The 15212-nt window shown below is 40.6% G+C and overlaps 1 protein-coding gene across 1 annotated transcript; it reads left to right on the top strand.

Annotated features, from left to right (window-relative positions):
• LOC107636651 lies at positions 5273-7204 on the top strand. The gene has a single exon (XM_016340148.1). It carries the CDS (start codon positions 5273-5275, stop codon positions 7202-7204), a length of 1932 nt encoding a protein of 643 aa, XP_016195634.1.

The following is a 15212-nucleotide window of genomic DNA, read 5'->3' as shown; positions in this document are numbered from 1 at the left end:
TCCTTTCTCTTCTTGGCCGAAACACACCTCCCCCCTCCTCTCCATATTTTCTTCTTCTTCTTTATCTATTCTTTCTTCTCTTGCTCGGGGGCGAGCAAAATTCTAAGTTTGGTGTGGTAAAAGCATAAGCTTTTTGTTTTACCATTGATGGCACCTAAGATCGGAGAATCCTCTAAAAAAGGGAAAGGGAAGACAAAAGCTTCCACCTCCGAGTCATGGGAGATGGAAAGATTCATCTCCAAAGTTCATCAAGACCACTTCTATGATGTTGTGGCCAAGAACCCCGAGGTCCCCGAGGTCCCTTTCAAGCTCAAGAAGAATGAGTATCCAGAGATCCGACATGAAATCCAAAGAAGAGGTTGGGAAGTTCTAATTCAACAAGTATTAAGACCACTTCTATGATGTTGTGGTCAAGAAGAAGGTGATCCCCGAGGTCCCTTTCAAGCTCAAGAAGAATGAGTATCCAGAGATCCGACATGAAATCCAAAGAAGAGGTTGGGAAGTTCTAACAAAACCCATTCAACAAGTCGGCATCCTAATGGTTCAAGAGTTCTATGCCAATGCATGGATCACTAGGAACCATGATCAAAGTAAGAACCCGAACCCAAAGAATTATCTCACCATGGTTCGGGGGAAATACTTAGATTTTAGTCCGAAAAATGTGAGGTTGGCGTTTAACTTGCCTATGATGCAAGGAGATGCACGCCCCTACACTAGAAGGGTCAACTTTAATCAAAGGTTGGACCAAGTCCTCATGGACATATGTGTGGAAGGAGCTCAATGGAAGATTGACTCCAAAGACAAGCCGGTTCAACTAAGAAGACTGGACCTCAAGCCTGTAGCTAGAGGATGGTTATAGTTCATACAACGCTCCATCATCCCCACTAGCAACCGATCCGAAGTTACTGTGGATCGGGCCATCATGATTCATAGCATCATGATTGGAGAGGAAGTAGAAGTTCATGAAGTCATCTCCCTTGAACTCTACAAAATAGCCGAAAAGTCCCCCCCCCATGGCAAGGCTAGCTTTTCCTCATCTTATTTGCCATCTATGTTACTCAGCTGGAGCTTTCATAGAAGGAGACATTCCCATTGAGGAAGAGAAGCCCATCACTAAGAAAAGGATGGAGCAAGCAAGAGAGCCCATTCATGGAGCTCAAGAGGCGCATGAAGCTCATCACCATGAGATCCCGGAAATGCCTCAAATGCATTTTCCTCCACAAAACTATTGGGAGCAAGTCAACACCTCCCTAGGAGAATTAAGTTCCAACATGGGACAATTAAGGGTGGAACATCAAGAACATTCTATCATCCTTCATGAAATAAGAGAAGATCAAAAAGCAATGAGGGAGGAGCAACAAAGACAAGGAAGAGACATAGAAGAGCTCAAGGACATCATTGGTTCCTCAAGAAGGAAACGCCACCATCACTAAGGTGGACTCATTCCTTGTTCTTTCATTCTCTGTTTTTCGTTTTCTCTATGTTAAGTGCTTATCTATGTTTGTGTCTTCATTACATGATCATTAGTATTTAGTAACTTTGTCTTAAAGTTATGAATGTCCTATAAATCCATCACCTCTCTTAAATGAAAAATGTTTTTAATTCAAAAGAACAAGAAGTACATGAGTTTCGAATTTATCCTTGAACTTAGTTTAATTATGTTGATGTGGTGACAATGCTTCTTGTTTTCTGAATGAATGCTTGAACAGTGCATATGTCTTTTGAAGTTGTTGTTTAAGAATGTAAAATATGTTGGCTCTTGAAAGAATGATGATAAGGAGACACGTTATTTGATAATATGAAAAATCATAAAAATAATTCTTGATGCAAGAAAAAGCAGCAAAGAACAAAGCTTGCAGAAAAAAAAATAGCGAAAAAAAAAGATAGAAAAAAAAGAAAAAGCAAGCAGAAAAAGCCAAAAGCTCTTAAAACCAAGAGGCAAGAGCAAAAAGCCAATAACCCTTAAAACCAAAAGGCAAGGGTAAATAAAAAGAATCCCAAGGCTTTGAGCATCAGTGGATAGGAGGGCCTAAAGGAATAAAATCCTAGCCTAAGCAGCTAAACCAAGCTGTCCCTAACCATGTGCTTGTGGCGTGAAGGTGTCAAGTGAAAACTTGAGACTGAGCGGTTAAAGTCAAGGTCCAAAGCAAAAGAAGAGTGTGCTTAAGAACCCTGGACACCTCTAATTGGGGACTTTAGCAAAGCTGAGTCACAATCTGAAAAGGTTCACACAATTATGTGTCTGTGGCATTTATGTATCCGGTGGTAATACAGGAAAACAAAGTGCTTAGAGCCACGGCCAAGACTCATAAATTAGCTGTGTTCAAGAATCAACATACTGAACTAGGAGAATCAATAACACTATCTGAACTCTGAGTTCCTATAGATGCCAATCATTCTGAACTTCAATGGATAAAGTGAGATGCCAAAACTATTCAAGAGGCAAAAAGCTACAAGTCCCGCTCATTTAATTGGAGCTATGTTTCATTGATAGTTTGGAATTTATAGTATATTCTCTTCTTTTTATCCTATTTGATTTTCAGTTGCTTGGGGACAAGCAACAATTTAAGTTTGGTGTTGTGATGAGCGAATAATTTATACGCTTTTTGGCACTGTTTTTAGTATGTTTTTAGCAGAATCTGGTTACTTTTAGGGATGTTTTTATTAGTTTTTATGTTAAATTTACATTTCTGGACTTTACTATGAGTTTGTGTATTTTTTTGTGATTTTAGGTATTTTCTGGCTGAAATTGAGGGACTTGAGCAAAAATCAGATTCAGAGGTTGAAGAAGGACTGCTGATGCTGTTGGATTCTGATCTCCCTGCACTCAAAGTGGATTTCCTGGAGCTACAGAACTCAAAATGGCACGCTTCCAATTGAGTTGGAAAGTAGACATCCAGGGCTTTCCAGCTATATATAATAGTCTATACTTTGGCCGAGTTTATATGACTTAAAAGGGCGTTGAACACCAGTTCTACGCTGCTGTCTGGAGTTAAACGCCAGAAACAAGTCACAAACCAGAGTTGAACGCCAGAAATATGTTACAACCTGGCGTTCAACTCCAGAAAGAGCCTCTGCACGTGTAACATTCAAGCTCAGCCCAAGCACACACCAAGTGGGCCCCGGAAGTGGATTTATGCATCAATTACTTACTTCTGTAAGCCCTAGTAACTAGTTTAGTATAAATAGGACTTTTTACTATTGTATTAGACATCTTTGATCTTAGGATCTTCGGATCATCTTTGATCATCTCGGGATGCCTAGTTCTTAGATCATGGGGGCTGGCCTCTCGGCCATGTCTGGACCTTCATCACTTATGTATTTTCAAACGGTAGAGTTTCTGCACTCCATAGATTAAGGTGTGGAGCTCTGCTGTTCCTCAACGATTAATGCAAAGTACTACTGTTTTTCTATTCAATTCAACTTATTCCGCTTCTAAGATATTCATTCGCACTTCAACCTGAATGTGTTAAACGTGACAATCATCATCATTCCCTATGAACGCGTGCCTGACAACCACTTCCGTTCGGATGTAGCCATTGACAACGGTGATGCCCTTACATAAAGCCAGCCATGGAAAGGAGTAGGACTGATTGGATGAAGACAGCAGGAAAGCAGAGGTTCAGAGGAACGAAAGCATCTCTATGTGCTTATCTGAAATTTTCACCAATGAATTACATAAGTGTTTCTATCCTTATCTTCTATCCTTATTTTATTATATGTTTTCGAAAACTCCATAACTATTTTATATCCGCCTGACTGAGATTTACAAGGTGACCATAGCTTGCTTCATACCAACAATCTCCGTGGGATCGACCCTTACTCACGTAAGGTTTATTACTTGGACGACCCAATGCACTTGCTGGTTAGTTGTATCGAAGTTGTGAATGAAAAACGATTTATTAAGACGTGCGTACAGAGTTTCTGGCGCCGTTATCTGAGATCACAATTTCGTGCACCATGTATATTATCTTCAGTTCCTGAGATATTTCTAAAAACTCAATGAGGGGATGCCATAGAAGAACCTACTGTCTCCAACATGTGGTAGCTGAACACTAAAAGAATCTGTAGTAAAAGACATCATCAATCAAAGATGTAAGCACAGAGTGAACAAATGCACAATTCATAGTTAGTCTAAAATAAATATAAAGAAAGGTGAGTTACCGTGTGGATTGGAGCTTCACGTCCTCCTTTAATAAGCTTCATTTACATAAAAAGCCATTACAATGAGAATTTCTATTTTAATAGGACATAAATTAAATCATTATGGCAAAGATATATCAGATGACTAAAACTCGAATCCACCAACTGGTCCTACTTGCAGAGCACCTTGAGTAAAAGCATCCATTAGCCTTGGTCGATCCCCTAACCATGAAGTGCAATCCAAAAAATTTGCAATCTGCATAGCACACATATAAAACAGTAAATAATTATTATTTTCTTTTATAGAAAAATATATTATCATAAAAAGAAACAAAAGAGATGAGACATCCTCATATAAATACAAAAATATATTATTAAAATCTAAAGGGATAAGCCATGTACCAATGTTAGATTATCCTTTTTCATTAGTTAGGAGAAAACACTTAAGTAGGTAGGAGCTTTTCATCATAGGGAAGCCGACATGGTAATTCTTTTAGTTCTTCTTCATAGTATTGTTCTATCCTTTTTTTTTCCTTCTTTCTAAGTCAAATCCTAAAGACATGTTTAAAAATGAATAATAATAATTGATACGTCACCCTTATCCTCGGTTGCGCAAAAAGCTCGGTACATGGGCCAATAAACTCGGTCCCGTATCAATCGCCTGAAATACTCGGCACAAACAGGAGCAGCCTCACCCAGTTGAAAACAAGAGACGTGCTTAGCAAACCTAAAGCACCGAAACAGAATATTCTAACCAACCTACAAACTAGGACTTATCCACAGCAAACGGTCAGAATAAATGCCTATAAAGTCGAGCTAATATCCTCGGCAAAGGGCAGGTTCTATCACTCTCAATCTTCTACTCTTTACTTTAAACTCATTCACTGAGAATCATTACTGACTTGAGCGTCAGAGTATCATGTGCAGGTATTCCCGCCGCGGTGTTTGACCTCGGCCGACGTAAAGCTCTTCCTTCTTGGTGGCGACTTACTCGGAAGCGCTTAAGCTCGGCCTCCCTAGTGTTCGGACGAACCACTTGGCGCCCACCGTGGGGCCGGAGTACATCTAACCCCACTTTTTCCTTCGTTTAGTCTTCTACTCTATTTTGCAGGATTCCCGATCCTCGAACATGGCTGACAAGGAAAGTCCACAACTCTCACAGGATGACCTCCTGGCTCAAATCGCCGAGCTTCAGGCGGAAGTACAAAGAATAGTCGAGCTGTCTACACAGAACAATGGAGAAAGCTCCAAAGGCTCGGCTCAAGGCGCTGCAGACCCTTTAAACATCATCCCGCCAAAGGAGAAGCTCACCCTCGACAACCCCTTCTCAGAGGAGATCACAAATTACCATATGCCAAAAAACTTTACGCTGCTCACCGCACTGGAGCCCTACAAGGGGTTCGACAACCCCCGAGCCCACGTGAAGAAGTTCCAATCAATGATGTTCTTCAACGGCCCTAACAATGAGCCCGTTCTCTGCCGAGCATTCCCCACCTACCTCGATGGTGCTGCGTTACTCTGGTTTTCTAAACTTTCTGCAGGTTCAATTTCCTCCTTTGAGGATCTCGCCAGATCATTCATTGATTATTTTGCTGCATCAAGAGTCTATGTACATGGATCGGACTATCTCGGCACTATCAAACAGGGTCAGCACGAGAGCCTGAAGGACTACATGACCAGATTCGCTGACGCCACTATGGAGATCCAGGACTTAGACCCGGCCGTTCACCTGCACGCTCTCAAGGCCGGCCTCAGGCCCGGCAAATTCCGGGAGACCATTGCCATAACAAAGCCAAAGACGCTAGAGGAATTTCGAGAAAGGGCGGCAGGCCAAATGGAGATCGAAGAACTCCGAGAAGCCCAAAAATTGGACAAACAACCACATCAAAGAGACGAAGAAAGAACTTTCATATCGCCAGGCAGCAGAGACACTAAGAAACTCTCCAAGTCCATGTCGAAATACAACACATACACCAGATTCAATACAAGAAGAGAAAACATCATCAAAGAAATCCTCAACGCCAAAATCATAAAGCCACCAGCTCGAGCAGGGAACTACCAGGACCAAAAGTTCGTAGATAGGACAAAGCATTGTGCCTTCCACCGAAAGTTCGGTTACACCATGAACGACTGCATCGTCGCGAAGGACCTCCTGGAAAGGCTGGCACGCCAAGGGCTCTTGGACCAATATGTCGAGAGCCGGAAGGGCAGAAGAGGAAACTCGGACAGGGTTGAGAACAAGCAAGCAGTGGCCGATGACAACAAAAAAGAGAGGACGACTCCTGATCCACCAAGAGGAGTCATTAGCCACATATCAGAGGCATTCGCAGGTGGATGTGAAACAAGCTCGGCCAAGAAGCGAAGCTACAGGACGATGCTAGCAATCAAAGGAACCATACAACCAAAGAAGGACAAAGATCCAGACGTCACAATATCCTTCAACCAAGCAGACTTCAGATCGGCAAGCCCTAACCTCGACGACCCCGTGGTAATCTCCATCCAGGTCGAAGAACTGTTGGTAAGAAAAACGTTGTTGGACCCAGGTAGTAGCACTGATGTTTTATTTTATTCTACCTTTATAAAAATGAAATTATCAGAAAAACTGATACAACCCTCCTCGGGAGAGCTAATTGGGTTCTCTGGAGAGAGAGTCCCCATAATGGGACACATATGGCTAAAGACCACAATGGGAGAAATCCCTATGTCAAAATCAATTGATATTCAATACCTAATAGTAAACTGTTACAGCCCTTACAATATTATAATTGGGAGACCCGCCCTGAATATATTCAGAGCAGTGGTGTCCACATTACACCTGTGTGTCAAGTTTCCAGTGCAGGAAAACAAGATAGCTACGCTGTACGCCGATCATCAAGAAGCTCGGCAGTGCTACAACGCTAGTCTAAAACTAGTCCAAACAAAACAAGAAGCTCAGCCTCAGGTTCAAGCAATCCACACTTCTACCGACACAGCAACACTAGCTGACCTAGACCCAAGGGAAGATTTTGGCGAAAGACCGGCCAATGGACAACCTTCAACAAATAACACTAACAGCAGATGACAAACAATACACATATATCGGAGAAGCATTAGAAAGGGAAGACCGAGCAAGACTCATACACATACTGCGTAAGAACGCCGACCTTTTCGCGTGGACACCAAATGACATGCCCGGAATAAACCCAGAAGTCATCTGCCACAAGTTAGCAATTGATAAAACAGTCCGACCAGTTGCACAGAAGAAAAGTAACCTCGGAGAGGAGAAAAAACGAGCAGCACTCGAAGAAACCCAGAAGCTCCTCAACGCAGGTTTCATCAGAGAAATTCGCTTTACCACATGGTTGTCCAACGTGGTAATGGTAAGGAAGAGCTCAGGTAAATGGCGCATGTGCGTCGACTTTACAAACTTAAACAAAGCTTGCCCTAAAGATGCATATCCATTGCCTTGCATTGATAAATTAGTTGATAACGCCTCTGGTTTCAAAGCTTTGAGTTTTATGGATGCATACTTTGGTTATAACCAGATTCTAATGCACCCAGAAGACCAAAGCAAAACCGCTTTTATAACAGAACATGGAAACTTTTGTTATAAGGTAATGCCCTTTGGCTTAAAGAATGTAGGTGCGACATATCAAAGGCTAATGGACAAAGTTTTCCAATAGCAGATAGGTCGCAATATGGAGGTCTATGTAGACGATATGGTAGCAAAAATACCTATGCAGGGGTCACACAAGGACGACTTAGCAGAAATCTTCAAACAACTCCGAACATATAACATGAGACTTAATCCGGACAAATGTGATTTCGGCGTACAAGGAGGGAAGTTCCTTGGGTTCATGTTAACATCGCGAGGCATCGAAGCCAACCCAGAAAAATGCAAAGCCGTGCTGAACATGACAAGCCCAAAGACAGTAAAAGAAGTCCAGCAACTTGCAGGGCGAATAGCTGCCTTATCACGTTTCCTACCTGCAGTGGCAAACCGATCTTATCATTTTTTCCAGACATTCTCTAAAGGCAAGAAGTTCACATGGACAGACGAACGTGAGAACTCTTTTACCGAACTCAAACAGCTCCTAACATCACCACCAATCCTCCAAAGACCAGAGACAGGTAAACCATTGTGTTTATATCTATCAGTATCTAACCACGCTATAAGCTCGGTATTAGTAACAGAAACAGGAAGAAAGCAAAATCCAGTATACTTCATCAGTAGGGTGCTACAACCAACAGAAACAAGGTACCCGAAGATAGAACAATTGGCACTAGCACTAATCACCATGGCAAGAAGACTGCGGCACTACTTCCAGAGCCACACAATCATAGTACGAACAGACCAACCGCTAAGGCAGATATTAACCAGACCCGAGCTCGCCGGCAGATTAATAAAATGGTCGATCAAGCTCTCCGAGTTCGATATTCAGTACGAATCAAGGAAAACACTGAAGTCACAGGTGCTAGCCGACTTTATATCGGAGATGACTAATGACACACAAAATACAGAGGTCAGTTGGAGCATGCATGTGGATGGAGCGTCGAACAAAGAAGGCAGTGGAGCAGGGATACTATTGATGGAAGGAAACAAAGTGGTGGCCGAGCAGTCACTGCGGTTCCGCTTCAACGCAAGCAATAATCAGGTGGAATATGAGGCCTTACTCGCTGGACTGAAGCTCGCCCTACAACTACAAATACCCCGAATAACAGTTTACTGCGACTTTTCATTAGTGGTACATCAAATAAAAGGTGAATTCCAGGTAAAAGATCCTTTGTTAGAGAAATATTGGCTCATAACAAAAGATCTTATTTCAAAATTTAACAAATTTGACATTATTCATGTAAACCGAGAATAAAACACCAGGGCCGATGAGTTATCTAAGTTAGCCATAACTCGGCAAGCCGAAAACACATCGGCGCTATCCTAGCTAACACTTGACAAACCGAGTTTTGAGAAGGATACAATTCTGAGTATTGCACAGGTCCCAGATTGGCGAACACCTTTTCTCGACTACATCAACACAGGCACCATGCCAAATAATGAACCGAACTTGCCACTCTTCCGAAGAAGAGCAAGCTTCTATACAGTGCTCGGAAACACTCTGTACAGACGAGGACACTCCCAACTACTCCTAAAATGCATCAGCAAGGAGGAGGCCGAGGATGTCATGGCTGAAACACATGAAGGAGTCTGCGGCAACCATATCGGTGGCCAAGCATTAGAAACAAAGATTCTGCGAACAGGATATTATTGGCCGACGATAAAACGGGACTGCATCTCCAAAGTCAAGGCATGTGATAATTGTCAAAAGCACGCCACCCTCTCAGAGACCCCGACCGAGGAGCTCCATACCATAGAGGTAAGCTGGCCTTTCGATAGGTGGGGATTGGATATCCTCGGACCTTTCCCGAAAGTGCCAGGCCAGGTAAAGTTCCTCTTAGTGTCAATAGACTATTTCTCTAAGTGGATAGAACCACAACCACTAGCGCATATCACAGCAGAAAAAGTGTGCTCCTTTTTATGGAAAAATATCATATGCAGGTTCGGTATCCCAAGAGAGATAATCTCGGATAACAGGAGACAATTTACAGATCATAAGCTCGCTGCCTTTCTAACGAATTTTAACATCAAACATCACTTCAGCTCAGTAGAGCACCCGCAAACTAACGGACAAGTTGAATCAGCTAACAGAATTATCTTGCAGGGATTAAAGAAAAAGCTCGGCGAAGCCAAAGGAGAGTGGGCTGACCTCATTCCAGAAATTCTATGGAGTTACAATACCAGCATTCAATCTGCCACAGGAGAAACTCCCTTCAAGCTGGTATATGGCACAGAAGCACTCATCCCAGTAGAGGTCAGCATCCCAACATTAAGAACCGAGCTCTATGATCAATCGAACAATCTACAAGCTTGGACAGCCGAGTTGGATCTTGTAGAAGAAGAAAGAGACATTTCAGCCATAAAACAGTGAGCCAGAAAACAATACCTAGAGCGAAGACACAACAAAAGAGTAGTTCACAGGACTTTCAACAATGGAGACCTCGTACTCAAACAAATAGAAGAAGCTCGGAAACCTCCAGCACATGGCAAATTAGCAGTAAATTGGGAAAGACCTTTCCGAGTTCTTCAAAATCTCGGAAAGGGGGCTTACAAACTAGAAACCCTTAAAGGAGATCAACTTCCAGGAACATGGAACGTCTCCTCCCTAAGGGAATATCAGTCATGATACAGTCTGTAAATCCGCGAATGATGGTACTCTTTTTCCCCTCCGAAGGTTTTCTCCCAAAACACATGGGTTTTACTCGGAGAGGGTTTTAACGAGGCCGGACGCCACAAATCATCACGCCAATATACCTTACATTACAAATCAAGACATTTTTTTACATTGGCCATTACCATATATTCCAATAAACGAACATTTAAAATTAATCCGAGCTTCATACTCGGAAATCAACGTGCGCATTCCGAGCATAATACTCGGAGAAGTACAAACAAATACGACAAACATCGAGTTATTTAAGCAAATCTTAAGGGCTCATTCAAACACAAACCCTATATTAGAGCTTCTGCTCTCCTTATTAACAATTCAATCAAACAAAGAATGGCTTCAGCCATCTTCAGTGCACACACGCAGTCGTTTTCACATAACGATACACCATTATAACTTATCCAAAATATCAGATTTCATTAATCAACATAAGTCATTTTCAAACCGAGCTATATACTCGGTACCCAAAATATTACTGCCACATACAAATACTCGGAAACTGTTCAAGACAAAACAGCCACAAGATTCAAACTTACTACAAATATACAGAATAAACAAAACAAATCCTAACAAAGCCTAGTCTGCCTTATCACCCATGCTAGATCCCTCACTCTCACTTCATGCAACACCCTCATCTTCCACGAGTTCGCCATTCACAACTACCTTCATAACGTCAAGCTTTGAAGGATCAGCTTCCGGATATAGCACCTTGACCTGGGAAACAGCACTGTCAAACCCTTGAGCAAAAGCCTCATAAACCCCGCCTTCCAATTCTTTGATCCGAGCAGAAAGCTGATCATTCTTGGATTCCACGACCTTTAATTTTTCAGACGAAACCTTCTGAAGCTTCCTCTTATCAGCCATTTCCAAATCTTTCTTCTCCATGGAAGCAGAGAGCTCGGCAATCTTTTGATCTTTCTCCTGGATGATCCCAGACAGCTCTTCCACCCGAGAAGCTTCCTTCTCCTCCTGATCCAAGGCAAGCTCCTGTGCGCGGCCAATAGCAACGATCCGAGCACCAATCACCTACAAATAAGTAAAACAGGTAAATAAGTGACACCAACCAAAATTCACAAGAACAATAAAATAACCTATACCTGAAGAAATCGGCTGACACCTGCTCGGCCAACCTCATCAATCATCTTCATATCATCCAGAAAACAGCAGAGTTCATCAGCCATAGTGCCAAACGGATACAACTTCGCCCACAGAGATCGGGCATGCATATTCTGATCGTACCCATGGAGCCTTTTCTGTGACTCAAACGCAGACTCAACCATTTGCAGTATCATGGACGACTCTCCCTTGCCCTCTAAAACCTTGGCAAGACTGTCTTGACCTTGCCCTCTTTTCCACTTCTGCTTCCGCCCAGGACCATACTGGACCAAGGCAGCAGGACCTTTCCCAACATTCGACGACACCTCTTTCTCACCTTTCTTTCGTTGATTAAAGAAAGACTTCAAGCCAGCAGTAGTGATCGCAGGAGCCTTCTCGACTGAAAGGTTACAAGCTAAAAAGTCAGGATCAACATATCAAAGCATGAAGAAAATAAACAGGATAAATCAATTTACCTATGTGATCATACACTGCATGTCTATCGGTATCCCATTTCAACATCTCAGCAACCGACAACAAACACTTCGAGCCTAGAGACTTAAATAAAAAATCCATTATAACATCATCCTCAACAAGCTGATGAGCGGATAATTTATACGCTTTTTGACATTGTTTTTAGTATGTTTTTAGTAGGATCTAGTTACTTTTAGGGATGTTTTCATTAGTTTTTATGTTAAATTCACATTTCTGGACTTTACTATGAGTTTGTGTGTTTTTCTGTGATTTCAGGTATTTTCTGGCTGAAATTGAGGGACTTGAGCAGAAATCAGATTCAGAGGTTGAAGAAGGACTGCTGATGCTGTTGGATTCTGACCTCCTTGCACTCAAAGTCGATTTTCTGGAGCTACAGAACTCGAAATGGCACGCTTCCAATTGTGTTAGAAAGTAGACATCCAGGGCTTTCCAGCAATATATAATAGTCCATACTTTGGTCAAGAATGGATGACGTAAACTTTCAACGCTAGCTTTCTGCCCAAATCTGGCGTCCAGCGCCAGAAAAGGAGCCAAAACCAGAGTTGAACACCCAAACTGGCACAAAAGCTGGCGTTCAACTCCAAGAAGGACCTCTACACGTGCAACACTCAAGCTCAGCCCAAGCACACACCAAGTGGGCCCCGGAAGTGGATTTATGCATCAATTACTTACTCATGTAAACCCTAGTAGCTAGTTTATTATAAATAGGACATTTTACTAGTCTTTTTTGGATCATCCTGGATCCTGGATTGTATTATTGATCCTGTGATCATGTTTTGGGGGCTGGCCATTCGGCCATGCCTGGACCTTTCACTTATGTATTTTCAACGGTAGAGTTTCTACACTCCATAGATTAAGGTGTGGAGCTTTGCTGTTCCTCAAAGATTAATGCAAAGTACTACTATTTTCTATTCAATTCATCTTGTTTCGCTTCTAAGATATTAATTCGTACTTCAATATGAATGTGATGAACGTGACAATCATCATCATTCCCTATGAACGCGTGCATGACAACCACTTCCGTTCTACCTTAGACTGAATGGGTATCTCTTAGATCTCCTAACCAGAATCTTCGTGGCGTAAGCTAGAATAATGGCGGCATTCAAGAGAATCCGGAAGGTCTAAACCTTGTCTGTGGTATTCCGAGTAGGATTCAATGAATGAATGACTGTGACGAGCTCCAAACTGAGATTTGCAAGGTGACCATAGCTTGCTTCATACCAACAATCTCCGTGGGATTCGACCCTTTCTCACGTAAGGTATTACTTGGACGACCCAGTGCGCTTGCTGGTTAGTTACACGGAGTTGTGAACCATGGTCTTGGCATCATGTTTTTGGCGCCATTTCCAGGGAAAGAAAGAGCAATGAATTTTACATAATTAAAGTGTAATCATGATTCCGCGTACCAAGTTTTTGGCGCCGTTGCCGGGGATTGTTCGAGTTTGGACAACTGACGGTTCATCTTGTTACTCAGATTAGGTAACTTTCTTTTCGTTCTCTTTTCAAAAATTTTTTCAAAAATATTTCAAAAATTTCTCATCTGTTTTCGAAAAAATAAAAATGTTTTTAAAAAAAATTTATTTTTATTCAAAATTTTTAAGAATGAATTCTAGTGTTTCATGAAGCATGTGAAGCCTGGCTGGCTGTAAAGCCATGTCTAAATTCTTTTGGACTGAGGCTTCCAACCATCAGCTGTTATACGACTGTAGGGTATGTCAGGCATGTCATGTCTGAATTACATGCTGAAGCTTGGCTGGCCATTGGCCATGTCTAGTGTTTTGGACCGGAGCTTTCATTGAAAGCTTGGCTGGCTAGTGAGCCATGTCTAATTCCTGGACTGAAGCTTTAGACTAGGAATGCAAGATTCCTGGAATTCATATTAAAAATTTTGGAATCCTTATTTTTCTTTTTCATATATATTTCGAAATAAAAATCCAAAAAAATTAGAAAATCATAAAAATCAAAAATATTTTTGTGTTTCTTGTTTGAGTCATGAGTTATGTTATAAGTTTGGTGTCAATTGCATGTGCATCTTGTATTTTTCGAAAATTCATGCATTCATGGTGTTCTTCATGATCTTCAAGTTGTTCTTGGTAAGTCTTCTTGCTTGATCTTTGCATTTGCATGTTTTGTGTCTTTTCTTGTTTTTCATATGCATTCTTGAATTCTTAGTGTCTAAGCATTAAAGAATTCTAAGTTTGGTATCTTGCATGTTTCCTTTGCATTAAAAAATTTTCAAAATTGTGTCTATGATGTTCATCTTGACATTCATAGTGTTCTTGGTGTTCATCTTGACATTCATAGCATTCTTGCATGCATCACATGTTTTGATCTAAAAATTTCATGCATTGCATCTCTTTAGTGTTTTTCTCTCTCATCATAAAAATTTCAAAAAATAAAAAAAAATATATCTTTCCCATTTTCTCTCATCAAATTCGAAAATTTGGATTGACTTTTTCAAAAATTTTTAAAATCAAATTGTTTCTCATGAGTCAAATCAAATTTTCAATTTGAAAATCTTATCTTTTTCAAAATCTTTTTCAAAAAATCAAATCTTTTTCAAAATTCTTAGTTATTTTCGAAAATTCCAAAAATATTTTTCAAAAATCTTTTTCTTATCTTTATCACATAATTTTCGAAAATAACATAAACAATTAATGTTTTGATTCAAAAATTTCAAGTTTGTTACTTTCTTGTTAAGAAAGATTCAAACTTTAAGTTCTAGAATCATATCTTATGATTTCTTGTGAATCAAGTCATTAATTGTGATTTTAAAAATCAAATCTTTTTTTTTTCAAAAACTAATTTCTATCATATCTTTTCAAAAATATCTTCTTATCTCACCTTTTCCAAAAATTTGATTTCAAAATATCTTTTCTAACTTCCTAACTTCTTATCTTTTCAAAATTTGTTTTAACTAACTAACTAACTTTTTGTTTGTTTCTTATCTTTTTCAAAACTACCTAACTAACTCTCTCTCTCTCTAATTTTCGAAAATATCTTCTTCCTTTTTCAAAAATTTCTTTTTAATTAACTAATTATTTTTATTTTTTATTTCAAAATTTTTTGAAAAATACTAACCTTTTTCAAAAACTATTTTCGAAAATCACTAACTCTTTTTCAAAAATTATTTTCGAAAATTCTCCCTCTCCCATCTTATTCTATTTATTCATCTCATCTCACATCTCTGCCCTCCTCACAGTTGTGTTTCTTCCATTA

This window comes from Arachis ipaensis, chromosome B04 (assembly GCF_000816755.2).
Source record: "Arachis ipaensis cultivar K30076 chromosome B04, Araip1.1, whole genome shotgun sequence".
Lineage (NCBI taxonomy): Eukaryota > Viridiplantae > Streptophyta > Magnoliopsida > Fabales > Fabaceae > Arachis > Arachis ipaensis.
The sequence above is the reverse complement of the archived record's forward strand: the minus strand, read 5'-3'. Positions and strand labels throughout refer to the sequence as shown.